At 33.2% G+C, this 18,218-nt stretch overlaps 1 protein-coding gene across 2 annotated transcripts; it reads left to right on the top strand.

Moving 5' to 3' along the window:
• Positions 1-475: 475 nt before the first annotated feature.
• Positions 476-15,132, top strand: LOC100789154 (transcription factor IIIB 90 kDa subunit). Of its 2 annotated transcripts, none has more exons than XM_006604206.4 (19): positions 476-730; positions 1,477-1,554; positions 1,761-1,842; positions 2,408-2,483; positions 2,965-3,047; positions 3,160-3,236; positions 4,527-4,583; positions 4,725-4,837; positions 7,223-7,302; positions 7,432-7,518; positions 8,794-8,874; positions 9,048-9,212; positions 9,303-9,419; positions 10,247-10,319; positions 10,410-10,588; positions 10,803-10,940; positions 11,610-11,702; positions 13,747-13,809; positions 14,563-15,132. In XM_006604206.4, exons 2-19 carry the CDS (start codon positions 1,493-1,495, stop codon positions 14,797-14,799), a joined length of 1,863 nt encoding a protein of 620 aa, XP_006604269.3. In that variant the 5' UTR covers positions 476-730; positions 1,477-1,492; the 3' UTR covers positions 14,800-15,132. The 2 variants fall into 2 exon arrangements, with proteins under 2 accessions (XP_006604269.3, XP_040868434.1); XM_041012500.1 differs by having other exon boundaries at positions 524-730; positions 10,247-10,313.
• Positions 15,133-18,218: the final 3,086 nt, after the last annotated feature.

Genomic DNA, 18,218 nt, shown 5'->3' on the forward strand with positions numbered 1-18,218 from the left:
TCTTAGTTTACTATCTTTTAATCCTTCAACTTTTTGAAATTTCTGTTTCTCAGTGTCTAAACTTTTATTTATTTGTTTTTAGTTATTAATTTTTTTTACATCCCTGTTTTTTAAGAACTTAAAGTACATAAAAATGTTAAAGGATTAAAAATATAAATAAAAAATTCATGGATTAAAAACAAAATTTTAAAAAATTTAGAGAATATAAAAAAAGGGTAAACACTTTATCAAGGGGTAGTATTCCACAATGTGGTAAATCAAAGTTTAAATTTCCATGATTTTTTTTTTCACATTTAATATCTAATTGTATTTTAAACCAAAAAAAGTAAAATACAGTAAATTTTATACCAAAAAATCACATTGTTATAGGTGTATTCACGGCAAGAAATCAAGATATTAGATTACTTTTTTTTTTATCAGTAATTAAGATATTAGATAGAGTAGTTATAAAAAAAAAAACACTATCAGATAGAGAAGCTTAATTAGTTTTAACTTTCCCGATTAATTTTTTTTTTTTTAACTTTATAAAACAGGAGCGCGCCGCGCCCTTCCTTCCCTGCCTAACCCACCTTCTCGATCGTGTCGAGCTTTTCATCCCCTCTGTCCCTCTTTCTTTAGTCCTTTCTCACCTCTTTTGTTGCCTTTCTTTCACGTTTTTTCGTTTCGCTCGCGTTGAAATCGCAGAGACCACCGGCACGCCACCGTGAACCACCGCCGCCGCCTCCGTCAGGTCTGTTCTCTCTCCCTCTTCTCCTTGTATGTTTATTCATTTATTGGATCAATGACATTCCAAATCTGCTTTGTAACTTCTAAGGTTAAAAAAAAAAACTGTCCAAAAGTGCGATTTTGTTTGACCGCAATTTCAAAGTCTTTGAAGTGTTTGCGACTGCAACACGACCTCAATTGTGTCTATCGTGGCTGCATCTGCTGTATTTGTCTTTAATTTCCCCCAATTTCAAGGAACGCGACGAAACCGCGTCGTACCACTGCTCTGTTAGTGTGAGAACCTCACTCACTGACTCACTCACTCAATGTTCACCCCGATTTTTTAACCGCTAAAAATTTCAAGGGAAGGAGGTTCAGTTTGGTGGCAAGTCTCTCTCCTTGGAATTGGTTGTTCTACTTACACTATGCTTCCGTTATGTGCTCTGTGGAACGACGCAATTCCCTCCACTGTAATGGAGCTGTTACACATAAGAAATTGGACTTGGAACACAGAATGCTTGAAAAATGTAAAACTGTTGGTTTATTATTTACATCGTGTTGAAAGATGTTCAACTGATTTATGAGTGCAGTAATTCAATTTTTATTATTTTAATTTCTAATTTATTTGGCAGATTTATTTACCTCTCCCCTAAATGATAAAACCTGACTGAATTCAACTTTTATCCCAATTCCCTAAAAAAATTCAACTCCATCTTATTTCACTTGTGTTCTGCAATCGTTTTCAATGCCTCCATCTCACTGACTCTGCAGATTTGTATCCACCACAATGGTGTACTGCAGTCACTGTGCCAAAAATGTTGCCGGCGAGCGACTAGATGATGGTTTCTTGTGAGTATCTTTAGTGCTTCCACATTAATTCAGGAATGACACTTTTTCTTTTCTTGTTTCATTTTAATTTCTAATAATATGTGTGTGAGATATTATACAAATTGAATTTAGAACTGTTTATTATATTTAATCATGGTTCTAGGAATGTTTAGAGGAAACCTCCGATGTTATTTAACGTTTTTTTTTTTTCTTTTTTTCTTTCTCAGATGTTGTGGAAGCTGTGGGAGGGTGTTGGAAGATTACTTTTTTGCTGAGGAGCCTTCATTTGTTAAGAATGCGGCAGGGCAGGTAATGGAAGCTTGACAAGCTAAGGTGGTTTTCTGGGAGATTGAAATTTTATTTTTTCTTTTTCTTAAATTAACAACATCATGTCACCAGAGAAAGAGGCTTGAGCTACTTCTATTAAGGATTGATGGGGATTTGGATTACTTGAGGTTTAAGTTTGATTGTGGGTATGGTTTGAGAGAGAAAGGAAGAATATGTGGATCCCACCATGAGGTCCTATATTTGAAACCTGCGTGTTATCTTTTCTCTTGCAGAATTTGACAATGTCGTTCTCTTAGGGTAGAGGATCCAAATTCTCCCAAGGTCATATATAGGACTTTTCTAAAATGCGCCAAAGATATTGTTGTGGCACATAATTTGCTTCTTCTGTCAATGGAGAATATCATAGAAGGAATTAATAGGTCTGGTGCTTGAACAGTTGAACTGAAGTTTCTCGGATATTGCTGACTTATGAGGAAGACACGTTTAATTGTTTTCTCCATGAGCATTTATTTTGCTTTTCATTCTACACTCTTGTTTTTGTTTACATGTTTTTTTGTTTCTCATATGGTTTCCTTGTGTCTCGTAGAGTAAATTATCAGGCAATTATGTAAGAACAGTTCAAAGTGAGTACTCTGAATCACGTCAAAGGACTTTAGATAGAGGTATGTCTTTCTTAAGTCTCATGACTGATTTCACACTCGGGATGTAATTGAAATGATGGTTTCCAAAATACTTTTTTTGTTTAATATTAATTGATTTTCTCATTTAGCATAGAATTCCTCATTGTATATTTGAGAATTATTGAACTTGTTATTGTTAGTCTTAAATCTGTCAAGTTCTGCTATTTTCTTCTGGTCGTTCCTGGTTCATTTCAAATTCGTGGTCCAATAATAAATTTAATGTTTCATATTTATCCCAAGATAGGGAAAATTTAATATTTTGAATCTTCACAACAGCCAATGCAATCAATTGATAGTGTGCAGGAGGATGACCTTACCATTATTGGGAAAGAATGTATAGAAGAGAAATTTGGATAATTGTTGAGTACTTATCCAAAATATAATGAACAGTTTGATTACTGTAAATAATTTCATACATGTAGTTATTTATATTCTTATGTGCCTATTTTCTTTGAATTCACAGCTTATGATGAAATTAAATATTTAAGTTTTGGCCTTGGAGTTAATGATGAACATATGGCTGAACAAGCTTTGACCTTTTATAAAGTAAGGACCAGTTTTGACTTACTCATTTTAAACTTGCTTTCTATTTATTTGCACATGTTTTGAAAATGGTTTTTTATTTAATTTAACTAATCCTTGAATTTGCCTGTTGAAGATAGCGCTTGAGCGAAATTTCACCCGTGGACGTAAATCAGAACAAGTACATGCTGCTTGTCTCTACATTGCATTCCGGTATGAGTTCTCTTTGGCATGGGTGTTGCAGGGTACTTCAAACAATTATCATTTTATAGTTCCCATGAGTAACCATGCGATGTGAAGATTTTGAAGATCCCTTGTTTAAAGCTGTTCAAATAATACTCTTAATATAAACGTCAAACCATTTTTTTTTTAATATATTATATTGTGTTTACATATTTTATTTTTCTTGATCCATTAGATTAGATATAAAATTAGGGTGTGTGCACATATAGTCTGTGTAGAAGTTGAAACAGGAGGGCACACTGACATAGCTTAGTTCTAAAGTTGATCTACAATGAATGCTTGAGTTTCTGATTTCGATTTATGCACGCATTTCCAATTGATTTAGGGAAACTGCCTCAAATTTCTAAACCATTACTTTGGATGGGAGGGCATATAGACAAAGTTTGGGGAGACTTTATTGATTTAGGGGGAATTTGGAAGAGTTTTTACCAAGTTTATTGGGACTTATGATTCATATATATATATATATATATACACACATACACACACTCTCACACGCACACTCACATACACACACATATACACATATATAAGTCATGTTGGAGTGTTTGGTGTTTGTATTGGAGTCCATGATTCGTAGCTTGTTAAAAGCCGCAATAAATATGGTAGTAGATAAGATGGAAGGTGATAGGAATTGAGATTTGAGAGGAATACTTGGGTTAGCTGATACAAAATGTGGAAAATAGGCCCGTGGTTTGGCAAATTTACTATAGGAGACGTAAGCAACAAAATAGGGGGCTGAGCTAGCAAGAAAGGGACAGAAGGACATGTACTGAGTTAGTTATAAAGAATAAGGTAAGGGGAGAGAGAATAATGAGGGGTTTTCAGTTGTAGAGATAGAGTGAGATCACCGAGAGTCTTCTCTATCAGATTTTCTTTTTTCATCAATACAATTTACATAGTTATCAAGTCATTTTCAGTTTTGAACCCATCTGAAGTTCACTCAGTTATTAGGGGTGGAGGGAGACTGAGAAAAACTATAGGTGAGACGATTAAGAATGACTTTGAAGTTAATAATTTGTCTAGGCATGATTTATAACAAAACATTATGCTGTTGTTTTATCCTTGTAGTCATCTACCCCATCTAGTAGTAATTGACTGTGAATAATGCTGTACGACTGTGGTTGAAGAGCAATGAGTTCAATGGAATGTGCTTTTCCCCCTTTGATTTATCTTAATGAGTCTGGTCGACTTGTTGTATTGTATCTATATTCTTTTCAATACTTTATTTTTTATGCTGAAATTATATTTTTCTTGCAGGCACAACAATAAACCATACCTTCTTATTGATTTTTCAAATTATTTAAGGACAGATGTGTGAGTATGCTTTTCTTTCGTTACTGGAGTCTGACATTGGTTATATTCCCCCCATACTTTAGTTGATTTAATCTCAATGTATCCCTGTTTTTTTGTGGTTCTGAATGTTGCTTTGTTCCTGTTTATGAATTTGTTGTGCAGTTATGTGCTAGGAGCAGTTTTCTTGCAGCTTTGTCAAGTGTTAAGGCTTGGAGAGCACCCAATTGTTCAAAAGCCTGTTGATCCTAGTCTTTTTATTCATAGATATACCAAGAGTGAGTGTTTTCTTTTCACAGCACATTTTGTGTAAGAGGGTAACTCAAATGTTTGGTGTATAGGATAATCTCATTGTATTGCAGGATATATAGGTTATTTGCAGTAGACTCGAATGGAATGTGCTATGTGCATGCCATGATTAATAACTCACTGTTAAGGATTGTTCAATCCTAACAGGCAAACTGAAGGGGAAAAAGAGAGAATACAATAAATTTCTTGGAACTTGTTAGTGTATCATGATCATCAAAAGAAATGGATTTCTATTGCCTTTTAATCTCATTGCTATTTTATAGACTGTTTTGTGATTATTATGTGTTGAATTTAGAGAGGGAGAGAGAGAGAGAGAACAAATCTATTGGAGATCCCATGCCGACTAATGATATGTTCAAAATAAAGTATATAAGTGGGCGGCAACCCTTATCTAGAAAGCTGATTTTGTAGGGTTCAATTAGCCCCAAACTCAAATTCTAAGAAAATCATTTAGAGAGAATTTAGACAATGAAAACTTTTTGTGTTCATGTAGAATATAGTACTGCCAAAATAGGAGAAACAAAGGAAAATTGAGGGAAAACTATAACAGCGTTTTACTGTAATGTTGTGTCAATGTAGACCACACCTCATGCTATTTATAATATGGAGAAGGGAATCACTATTGATTACAAGATCAATCAGTTACAATTAATAGGAAATAGGATATTCTAATATTAATACAATATTAAGAATAATAGACGTAATCTCATGTAATCTCACACTCCCCCTCAAACTGGAGCATATGTGTGATATGAACCAAGCTTGTTACAAATGTGGTAAACCCGATAGAAACTAAAGGCGGTTCAAGTCATGTGGTTGCACCGGATGGAGACCAGTGTGGTGTTGGTCAGAGATGCGTCACGTGTCGTGTGCATGAACTTCATACCCTAGGGCCCTGCATGGGTCGTGTGCTGCAGTGTTTTGAGTTGGTTGTGCACGTGGACGACGTGACAGTCTTCGGAAAGGTCGCCGAAAAAGCCTAAACAGGTCACTGGAAATAGACAAAGCACAATGGTGTGGTCGCTGGACTGTAGGTCTCCCAAACAGTGGCTGTTTGGCTTCTGGATGTGTAGATACAATAGCCAAAGGAACCAAATAGTGCCAAACAAATGCAAACTGAGCCAAACAAAGCCAAAACAGGTTCCCCGGAGAAGAAGCACGGCAGGGATGTCTGGAAACAGCGTCATGTGCCTTTAGTGTTGAGCGAGAGTTACACTCCGATAGGATAGGCAGCCAAAAAGTTCTTCGCTAGAAAATGAGCAGCAAGCGGAAGGCACTGGCCAAAAAACACCGGAAAAGGATGGTGGTAGGATAGGTGGCCGAAAAGTTCTTTGCCTGAAAATGAGTGACGAGCAAAAGGCTGTGGCAGGAAAGCACGCTGGAAAAAGATGCGACCATAAAGTTCTTTGCCAAAACATGAGTGCGAGCATAATGTAGTGGTCAGAAAACATGCCGGAAAAGAGAAAGCGAAGGTCGGAAAAGTCGCCAGAGAAACTGAATAAAAATGAAAAAGATCGTCGGAAAAGGTGCGACGAGTAGAAGGGTCCACCAGGGACAGCACGATTTTCATTATACCTCTGTTAGGCTCTAGATACCATGTTAAAATAGGAGAAAATAGAGGGAAATTGAGTGAAAACTGTGTCACAGAGTGCACATCGGATGCGTGTTTATATAGGTTAATTACATTAATTATACATAAATAGAGGATATTCTATTTCCTCTAAATCAAAGATTATGTTCCTATAAACCGCAATTATTAGTGGAATCAGAATATTATATTCTGATTTTCAACAAGTACATAGGTTTTGCATATCATCAATATATATTGACTCTTAATAGACTCAGTGGAGACTATTCCCAATGATTATAATAAGTGATGCAACTTTATTTATATTAGTAGTCATGAAGATTAATAATATGCCTCCAGCTAAAGCTTATTCTGCTTAAAGTTTGTTCTCAAATAAACACTCCTCTTATATGCTTCTAGAGTTTTCACTTGCATTTCTTCTAGTTCCTTTGCCATATCCTAACCTTCAAAGATTTCCCCTGTACCTATGATACTGCAATGAATAAATTGAGAATATAGAAGAGAATTTTAAAGTGGTTTATGTTTATTTGAAAATGAATCTAAATTACTGTGATTTGAGTTCAGAGAATTTCCCTTCATATTTTATGTTTTTTTTTTCCTTTTCTTTTGATAAAAGAATAAATAATTAAGACAACCTAACTTGTATGTTTTTAGTATGAAAAGATATTCGATCCAGGTTAGGTTTAAGAATTTTTTTATTTAAAATTTCTATCCATTGTTTTCTTTAAGCAAGGAGAAATAATTAGATTGATGTCATGTCATGTAGATTTGTTAAAGCGAGGGAGTAAGGCTGTCTCTGATACTGCACTGGCCATTGTTGCAAGCATGAAACGTGACTGGATGCAGGTTTCTTAACATGTTCTGGCATTTTCTTAGTTATTTTTTTTAGTTTGGATAAAAAGAAAGCATTAATTTGGGATGTGAAGTATGAACTCTTTTTATTATGAAGATTTGCATTGCTAATGTGTAAAACAGACAGGGAGGAAACCTAGCGGATTATGCGGTGCAGCATTATACATATCTGCTCTTGCTCATGGTATTAAGTGCTCTAAGCCGGATATTGTAAGTTATGCTAAAGTTTTCCATCTTTTTATTGATTTTATTATTGCTTGTAGGGTATTTTCTATAACCTATATAGGGCCTCATAGTTGTTGAAGATAATCATTACTGAATCGATAATCTGGAAAATACTCAATTTATCCATAGTTTTTATTTAAAAATTTTGTTTAGACTATTCCAGCAACATCATTCTGTTGGTCTGTGAGCAGATGTTTGATGAACAGTACCCTGTGAAGTATAAAAAGACAAATATTGGCTAGCTGTTAGACCAGTATCTGAGTTGCCCAAACAGACCCGCAGGTTTATTATAGGAGGAAGGGCAAAAGGGGAAATCAATAGTTGTATAGGTCAGTAATTAGGAGAAGCATATAAATAAGCCCTTGAGGTAGGAATAGAGGGCAGATTCTGATTTTGTATTTGTCGACTGGAGTTCCAGTGTGAAGGAGAATTGCTCCTTTGGGTTACCTGCGGGTCCTTGGTTTCTTCTTCCCTTAATTGATAATACAGAAGATTCATTCTTTCCCTTTTTTCTCTCTCTGTCATTCTATATGTTTTTGCTTGATTAGATTAGAGATCCAACCCAGTCTGAAAAGGGGGTGGGTCCTAACAAGCATTATGAGTGTGCAAAATTTTAATAAAATTGATTTTCAATTTCTGTTGAAAAACTTTGAAATATAGTAAAAGCATCATTTTACCTATTTTACCCTTTAACTGCCATAGATATAACTGTACATTCTATCATTTTCTATTCAACTTCCTTCCTCTCTCCTATTTTTTGTCTTAGTCCCTATAACAATAGGGTACACATTTGTTTACCCTATTTTATCCTTATACCGCTATAAATGTAACTTACATTCTTTCATTTTGTATTCAACCTCCCTCTCTCTTATGTCTTTTTTCCAAAAAATGTGGATAGATAGGCACGGCAATGGCCGTCTTTCCTGTAGTTGTTATTATTATTATTATTTGCACCAAGGGTGATTTATGCTTTTGTATATATGTGCCTGTTATTATAGTAAATGACACACAAATTTTCCTTCGTACTTTAATATTGCTTTCTGTCATTCTGTTTCCATTTAAGCATTTCTGTTCTTGGAGAGAGAGAATGGTCATATTAGCAGTAACATATGACATGATCTTATGCTTAGACTAGTTGCACATTTGTTGATGTATTTGTTTCTTCACTCAATGATTGATCTTAATTCCAATTATGTTAGTTGAGCCTTAATATTTTTTTTTTATATTAGGTGTCCCTTGATTTTCTAATTTTCAATGCAGCTTAAAATTGTCCATGTATGTGAAGCAACATTGACCAAACGATTGGTAGAATTTGAGGATACCGAGTCTTCTAGCTTGACAGTATGTTTCTACCTCCTTTTAACGCCATGGTGTCTTTTGATATGTGATTATCATAGCTCTACACTGAATTTTGAACTTTTAAGTTCACTTAGTGTGTTTTAGACTTGTACTTAATTTCACTATCTTAGATTTGACAGTAAGTGGAGAATTTTCATCAACCTTTACGGTTACAGGTTGAGGAGTTGAATACAATGGCAAAAGAGCATGAAAAAAATTCAATGATAATGCCAGGAGGTGGATTAAAAGGTTGTATTTCAAAAGACCTACTGTGTGAGCACAAGGAGGATAGTGGGGTGACCCATTTTGCACTTGGATTATGTGAAGCTTGCTATAAGGATGTGAGTACTTTCTTTCTTGTCAAGTTGCTTAGCTTTTTTAGCCACACGGCTTTTTGGCATTTACTGGTTCGCTGATTGATACACTCACAGTTTGATAAGCTCTCTGGTGGACTTGGTGGTGGTTTGGATCCTCCTGCATTCCAGCGTGCTGAGAGGGAAAGATTTAAAAAAACACTTCCTGAGGAGAGTGTCGATGAAGCATGTGCTGTAAGTATTCCTTCACTAGGTCTTGTGTGTGGTAGTTTGCATTTCCTTTCATCGGTATCCATGTTAATTTTTCCAGTTTTCATTTTAACTTTGTTCAGTAGAAGATTCAGAATATTCACTAGGGCATGTCTTATACACAGAAGAATTTTTTTTTTTTGTTGACTTCATAGTTAAATTGCTAAATAAAATTGATGATATAATTGGAAACATTAAACAAACAATTCGAGAACTAAGTAGGGGCTATAAAACCCTCTTCAATTCCATTAAATTTTCATCTCAGAAGAGAAGAGAATCTATGTTCACAACTCAAGAGACAAACATACTGGTGTCAAATATCATGCCAGAACACCATGCCCATACTTTAATTTCTTTTTATAATACTGATCAGATCCACTTAATATTCTACTTTTAACTGAATGAATCCAGCAAAAGTGTAAGAGACGCCTTGGAAATGAGCCATTTAATGTAATAAGAGATACTCATATTGTGTGCACATGTTCACACACTGTGTAATCGCTACCATTCCATGATTATGTAACCCCTCATTAGCAAGAGTAATCAGAAGAACAGTGTTTACAAAAATGTGGGCAAGTAGAAGCTTTAACTTTAATATAGCACTTATCCTATATGAAACCCATCCTGTCTTAAGCCAATGATGCCATGTATATGGGCATCTGAAATTAATTCCAATTTCCAGAAACTGCATCTCTTTCTGAACAACATGGTGCTGATAAATTTTAAAATAGCCATAAACTAACAACCTCCAAATCTTTATATATATATGTGTGTGTGTATATATTAATTATTTTTCTGGTTCTTTTGGTTAGTTGGCGAATGCATCAAATGATCAGTTTAAGAGCCACAAAGAAGATTTGCATGCCTATGTGCCAGAAAGTATTGGTGGCTGTTCTTATTTCTTTCACTCTTGCTAGCTTGTTAGATTTCCTGTCTACAGTTATTCATTCCTAAATTGCTCAAAAATGCATTTAGGGGCTAATGTTGAGCATGAGGCCACTAAAGATGGTAAATATGATGATTCTCATAGAGAAGATGAATCAGAAACTTTATCTGATATTGATGATGAAGAAGTTGATTTGTACATTCATGATGAGGAGGGGAAGCATATCAAGAAGTTACTATGGGAAACAGCGAATCGGGAGTATCTTGAGGTACAGAAAATTTTATCTACTATTTTCTTGTTTTAATAGTGCTAGATAAAGTTGTTTGTTAGTTTTTTTTTTCCCCACTTTCTATCATGATTCGAAGTTCAAATTCAGAACTGGGTGCTTGTACTTTTGTTTGTTCCTGGTTTTCTGTTTAATTTTAGACTTATTTGGGAGGTTAATCTGCACAGGATCTCACTCAAGGTTTTTTTTTTCCCAGGAGCAGGCAGCCAAGGAAGCAGCTGCAGCAGCTAATAAGAAAGCTTTTGAGGCAAATTTTGAAAACTGTTCGGAGGATTTACTAGCAGCAAGAGAGCTTGCTGCATCTTCTGCTGAAGCCGTGGCAAAATCCAGAAAGGTACTTTCTGAATCTTGTGAGGTTCTTCATGTGAAATTAGACCACAAGTAACTTAAGATAAATATTTCATAAAATCCACTGTTAGATTTTTATCTCTCATTACATAAATCGAGTCAATTTGATTTTAATCCTTTATTAGTACATCATTTAATTAACATAAATATGATTTCCATAATATATAAAACTGACTACTAGATTTTGGTACCAATTTATTTGAAATTTAATATTCATGAACACTATTTCTCACAATTCAATGGTTAGATTGATGAAGATCACATATAATAAGTTACTCAATTGTCGAAGTGTCTCAATTTATGACTAGTAGTCTAGTACTAGAATGTCGTTCATGTTTTACTAACATGATGAGCGTTAGTTTGGAATTAGTAGCTATGAAATAAAAAATTGGGACTTCATGGTCAGTGCAAGTAGAAAGTGGTCATTATCACTGAAAAATATATTTGTGATTGACATAATGTTTTTTTAATTGTTTTACTTTCACGTTGATTATACTCCTCAATATACATTTCAATGGCTGTGCTTTCGCAGAGTGGATCCAATAGTTATGCATTGTTTTTTTGTTTACATAGTATCATTAGACATTAATGCTGCATAAACTACTGCAAGACTCCAAGCTTATAACTTTTTGGTTTGTTAAATTCACTATTGCAGGAAATGAGACAGAAACGAGCCTATGAGGCAAAAAATACAAGGCCAGCTCAATCTGCTGCAGAGGCCTTTGGCCAAATGTCTAATAAAAAAAGGGTATTTATTCAACAAGAGACGTGCATTTTCTTTAGATATTTCTTGTAGCCCTATACATTGTATTTTTGTAATATGTTTTGTATATATTGCTTGGTTGCATGTATTTTTTAAATTCCTAGTTTCTTTTTTTTAGGAGATTTTGACATTGCTGAAGTTTAGTCTATATATTGACATTATGTGCAGTCTTTTGGATTGAGGAATAAAGTTATATTTCCCTCTATTTTGAAAGAACCCTAGCTGCCTTGATTGCAGCCACAATAGCTGTCACGTTTATTGTGGCTGACCGCTGCCCCTGCCTGTGGCTGCCTTTGTTGTGGTTGATTCAAATTAATTCTCAGCCTTTAGAGTACTCAGTTTTTTTTGTGACAGAAACAGCTGCTGCTTGCTGCCCCCCGTATCTTGATTGGCAACCTCACCTAAAGAAGTATCACATTCATTTTATATGATTAGGATGGATCATGAAATCCAATATCTTTATGAGCTAAATTTATGGTGTTCATATGAAATCCAATAACACAGGCATTTTATATGCATGTGTGTGTGTATAGTCTAAAAATCTCATGGGATTCCTTTGTAAAACCCCAGGATCAAGAGATTAGGTTAATCCCAAAATTACTAGGTTATGATATAAAAACTAGCGTACCCCATTGCCCTCTTCGCTATGCGAAGGTATGGGGGAGGGATATTGTACGCAGCCTTACCCTTGCATATGCAAAGAGGCTGTTTCCGGATTCGAACCCATGACCAACAGGTCACCAAGGCACAACTTTACCGCTGCACCAGGGCTCGCCCTCTACTAGGTTATGATATATACATTTGTAATTATTAAGAGAATACTTGTTTTTTTTTATATTTTCTAGTAGGATCTAATTATTAAATATTAATTAAATTTCAGGATTTTGTTCTCTTTTAATTCCTATTTTCCTGGTTGATAGTTAGCCCTTCTGCTGGGTATATTGCAATTGTTTATCATGAATAATAGTAGTTCAAAATTATTCCAAGAGGTAACTTGTTCAGACCGGAAAAGATTTAGAAAACCAAACAACTAACCTTGAGCCTTTTCATTCCTGCTTGTTCTACATATCTGTTTTAATTGAGGGAGACAAAAGAGGAACTTTTGGAATTGAAGAATGATGTTTAGTGTGAGTACTTGGTGGCTTATGTCTGATGTCTCTCTGTGGTGGTCACGACTGTGGGGTAAGGGGTGGGGTGGGGGTGTATTTGTAAAGATACTTTGACAACTCGGTAAGTTTTTGGTTGAGTATAAGGTTTGAGTTATTTCTGGTGCAGCGGTAAAGTTGTGTCTTGGTGACTTGTTGGTCATGGGTTCGAATCCGGAAACAGTCTCTTTGCATATGCAAGGGTAAGGCTGCGTACAATATCCCTCCCCCATACCTTCGCATAGCGAAGAGCCTCTGGGCAACGGGGTACGAAGTTTTTTATTCATGAGGAGCGTCTGGGCATATGTTATTAGGAGGGACAATGCAAGTGACGCTGAATATGGATCTATGTGGTATAGGGGATTGTGGCCTTGTGGATTGCCTATAGGCCTAATTTCTGGATAGTTCAAACTACAGAGAGTATCGGGGATGCTGATTTGTGATTGACTGGATTGTTTCTGGGTGGGTGCTTGGGTGACTTGGCCCGTTAGAGCTGATGGTATGCTAGATCAGCACGACTCAGCCCAATACACTGTTGGGTGAGGGTTTTGTAACTGTCCAGAAGAGACGAGTAGAAAAGGAAGTCAAAAGTGAACCGTTATAAATTTATAACAGAAGAGGAAAGCGGAGGTAGCGTGGTATCTTAGTCTTGCTCCCTAGTGTCCATTTGGAACTCTAATTTCAAATCCTTGAGAATTCGGGTTTAAGGCTTCTTCGTTGACATCTTTTTAGATAGAGATGATCTGTGATTTTCTGTGATTTAGGTTTTTTTTTTTAATGTGCATGCATCTTTGTTGGTCAAATCCTTGAGATTCATTTTAGTTATTAACATAAGATTTTCTGAAATTGTTATATATTTACTGACAATACTTTTTTGCTTGTAGAATTTGCAGGGTCTCAAATCTAAAGTCAATTTTGAACTCCTGAATGAATTGTTTGATGAAATGGTAACTATCTCTAGAACTGTTTCTTTTTAATGCATGCAATATTGATACTTTTTGAGTTCCACCAACACGAGAAAATATCTCATATTAAAACCTTGTTTGGGTAAACTTCTCATCAGCTACTTATACAAGAAGAAAATAAAAGAATAAAATGAATAAATTTCCTATAAGTTAAAAATTAGGTTATGTATATGCTAGCTTATAGGAAGGTGTTCCATTTAGCTTCTCCCAAACCTGATTTTAACGGATACATAAGCTAGTTTTAACTTATATGAGAAGTTTAATTCATTTTATCTTCTTATTTTCTTTTTCAATAAGTGTTTCTTAAGTTGAAAGAGGGCCTAAGTTCTTGTTTGGATAAATTTTTCTTTAAGGACTTATAGGGGATGGAAATAAGAAGTTGAAATAAGTTTATCCTATGAGTCTTACTAACCAGTGTCCTAAGAGCAATATTTATTGTGCAAATCATGGAAAAACACAAAAAATATCATGGACAATGTAATTTTAGGTTTCCCAATAAAAATCTTTCTAGTTTTAGTACTTTAACCAATGCCCTTAGGGCACCTGTTAAGATTTGCCTTAGTTAAAATTAGCTTATGAGAGAAATTTATTTCATTTTTTCTTCTATAAATGTTTATGGAAAAATATATCCAAATAGGCCTGAATGATTTTTTTTTTTATCTGCCTGACCTATATTATTATTCTTTAAATCAAGATGTTGGACTTTATTTCATTTAAATGTTTTTTCATATGTAGGAAAATACCGATGATCTCAAGAAACCGAAGAAAGTACGGTTTGATCTGCCCCTAGATAATGATGACAATATACCGTCCAAGGTTGAGGACAAAAATGAAGATGAGATGGGATTAGCGGATGAATTCGATGATGAAGGTGATATGGGGGAGATGTATCAAAATACTGAAAATATGGCTGATAAATATTTCCCTGAGGATGGTGATTTCGGCTATGATGACTATGATGATTATTACTAAAATGTTGCTAGATGATGTTTCTGATTTTTTTTAGCAATTCATACTCAACATGGCTGGCAGCGTGGAACCGAAGATTGTCAGAGACCCAGAAATCTTTGGAAGCTAAGTTGCAATCTGATAAGCTAGTATCACTACACGAGCTTTTTTAATGATTCCACATGCTTTAAAGAAAGCTTGGGAATTATTGTACCGGAAAATTTTTAGGTAGGTATTACCAGCATCACTCTGCTTAACACAAAATAGGGGGTTAGATTATGTGTTTCATTTTAAATTATACTTATCTCTAAACATTTTTTTAAATATGACAATCAGGAAGTTGATTATTTATGCTTAGTTTGTGTAGAAATTTTCGCTATGATTCTTCCTAGTACTGCTTTCAAATTTTTTTCCCATCTGAATCAGAGGCATTTTCAATTCTATGAGATGGTGTAAAAGAAGGCACGTGTTTATTCTATTTACTTATAGACACGTGTCAGCTTCTTATTATTCAACCATTTTCTCGCTTTGCTTTTTCCCCCTCACACAATTCTGCTGCAAAAACGCAAGACTTTTACCAGACAGAAATCGAACCCTGGACTTCTTTTCCTAACAGAAGACAGCTTACCAATAAGCCAGCTCTTATTTTGTTCTTCATAAGAGAAATATAATATATGGTATATGTTACATTCATCCGTTTATTATCTTATATTTATCACTATTTAACCATTTATGCAGTTCAACTAATGATTGATGATCCATTGACTCTAGCTTTTTCATGCTAATCACGGAATGTTTCTAGTAGAAGTAGAACTGATTTCAAATCTCTTTCAAATTAATTTGCAGTCATTATAATATATATTTGCAGTAAGTTATTTTATTTATTTAATTGACGAGTTTAATCAAAATATATACTTATTGTTTTTTTGGTACACAAAATATATACTTATTATAGTCACCTTAATTATTATAATTAAACATAATAATGTGTTTTAATAAATTAAAAAAAAAACTGATAAAATTTTTGGTAAACAAATGAATACGGTGATACTGTATTACATCTAGGGGTCTGTGTTCATCTCGTGAAACGGTGTTTGTGAAAATTGTGAAGCCAATAACAACATTTAATAATAATATTTTTATGCCACATTTAATATTATTTGTGCAGAGAATTTTATTGAATATATTTTTTTCGAAACATTTTGTCCTTAATCTTAAAAATGAATAAAACAATGGCAAATTAGTTTAGATTTCATTATATACTAATACTATTACTTGAATAATTTTTTTTTTATTAAAATATATGCTAAGGACCCATACAATTGAGAGAATAAAGCAAAGTTAAAAAAGAATTAAAATAAATATTTATAATGAATCATTAATATAGTTTTTAGTAATTTATAATGATTAATTTAGAATGTAAATGAAAAAAAATTAAGACCACTATTATAAAGTTACCCGATTTTTTAAAAAATGAATTTATAGATATTCCAAAACAGTTTGAAAAAAAACATTTAATTTTTAAAACTTATGGTTATTGCCTATTCGGTTTTCCAATATACATTAAGTATAAAGGGAAATGACGTGCTTGGAAAATCTGACTAACATTAATCTCATTAACTGATTCACGCTAATATTGATGACCAAAATAAATTAATAAAAATTAGGCATGTTAGCGTAGTATGATAATGGTTAAATTACATAAGAGTCCTTTAAATAGGTGGAAAAATGAAAATAACAAAAGATATCTGAGACCTATTTCCTTATTTAACAAAGAAAGATAAATATATATATATATATATATATATATATATATATATATATATATATGTATGTATATATATATGTATATATTAATTATATTATTAATTAAATATTAAATAATTAATATTCAATTATTTTTAAAGAAAGGTATTTGAATAATAATCATAATTTTGAAAATCTTATATAACTTTTGAATAATTTTCAGAAACTAAGTACATAAATAAATCATAATTTTTTCTTTTGAATAAAAATACTTTTTATAATTTAAATCACAAAAATAAATTAAAATTTAATATTTAAATAATTATATATAAACAAAATAATATATATATATATATATATATATATTATTTTATTTTTCATTTGAACATAATTTTCTCTTGAATTTGAGGTGTCTTTTTTGTTGAGGTTGAGAATCAATGACTAATTTCTCAAAGTACTTAGATCCATTATTAAAATATTAATCTTTTTCAACAAATATTTTTTAAGATTATCTAACAATCATATGATACTATATTGATATTTAAACATAATATTTTACCAATTAAAAACATAATCATATTATAGCCTTTACGTGATTTATTATCTGTGTTGCACCAACTTTAAATAGAATTAAAAGTTACTCTATCTTACTTTTATCTGATCATATTGTGTTGAATCTTGGTTATCAAAGGAGACTTTAATAGAACGACAATACTACTATAACCGATCGTAACCTAGTTGGGCCGCGGTTCTAGTGTATATTTACCCGCCTCTAAGCATAAGCAATAATAGTATTACTGTTTTTTTTATTTTTTTATCAGGCAATAAACAGAAATAGATGTAACATAAAATAGCATTGTATCACCACAATGCTATGAACTTATTGTGGAATGAATGATGCAAAATTTTGACCAGAGATCGCCATTTCTATCATGGAGATCGATGGCTTACCGCAATGCTATGAACTTATTGTGAACATGCTCAAACATCCTACATGGGGTTGAAAATTCCTGTTTTGGAACTATGATGGTGATATTGATCATCCCTCTATATTGTTTTTTAATATCAGCTATTAGCTAGAGTCGGTATTGGGAGTTTGGTAGTTGGGGAGACTGGCATAGTAGTTGGAGTTGAGATCATGAATTTAAATTTCTCTACTAACATACATATTAATTGTTAATATTTTGTCTATTTTTTTTAAAAAAGTATTAAAGTGTGTTTGGATAGGAGATATTAAATGGAGAAAGTAATTTTTTTAGAGAATTTAAAATTATCCACCCTTAAATATTTTGTTTGAATGTCCTAATAAAAGAAATTTAAAATTACATCATTTTAAAAGATAATTTGTAATTAACTGAAAACTTAAACTTGTAAATCCTTGAAAAATGAAAATTAGAATTTTTAAAATTTAAAATTATTATTAGAATTATAAAATCCTCTATTCAAACACAATACTAGAGTCATTATTGCCTTGTTTTTTCCACAGCTAACGCATTCCTCTCCTCTGGTTTCAGTTTAGACTTTAGAGTAGAGGGAAGCTTCTTTCCACATCTATTAATTTTTGCTGCTACTAAACAAAGGTTGATTTAGTTGATATTCATATCCAAAAAGATGTGAATTCTATTTTTGCGGCTGATATGATAATTTTGTTAGTGGATAATTTGTAAGTACTATAATAAATATTCTTTGAATCTTGA

Source organism: Glycine max, chromosome 19 (assembly GCF_000004515.6).
Source record: "Glycine max cultivar Williams 82 chromosome 19, Glycine_max_v4.0, whole genome shotgun sequence".
NCBI lineage: Eukaryota > Viridiplantae > Streptophyta > Magnoliopsida > Fabales > Fabaceae > Glycine > Glycine max.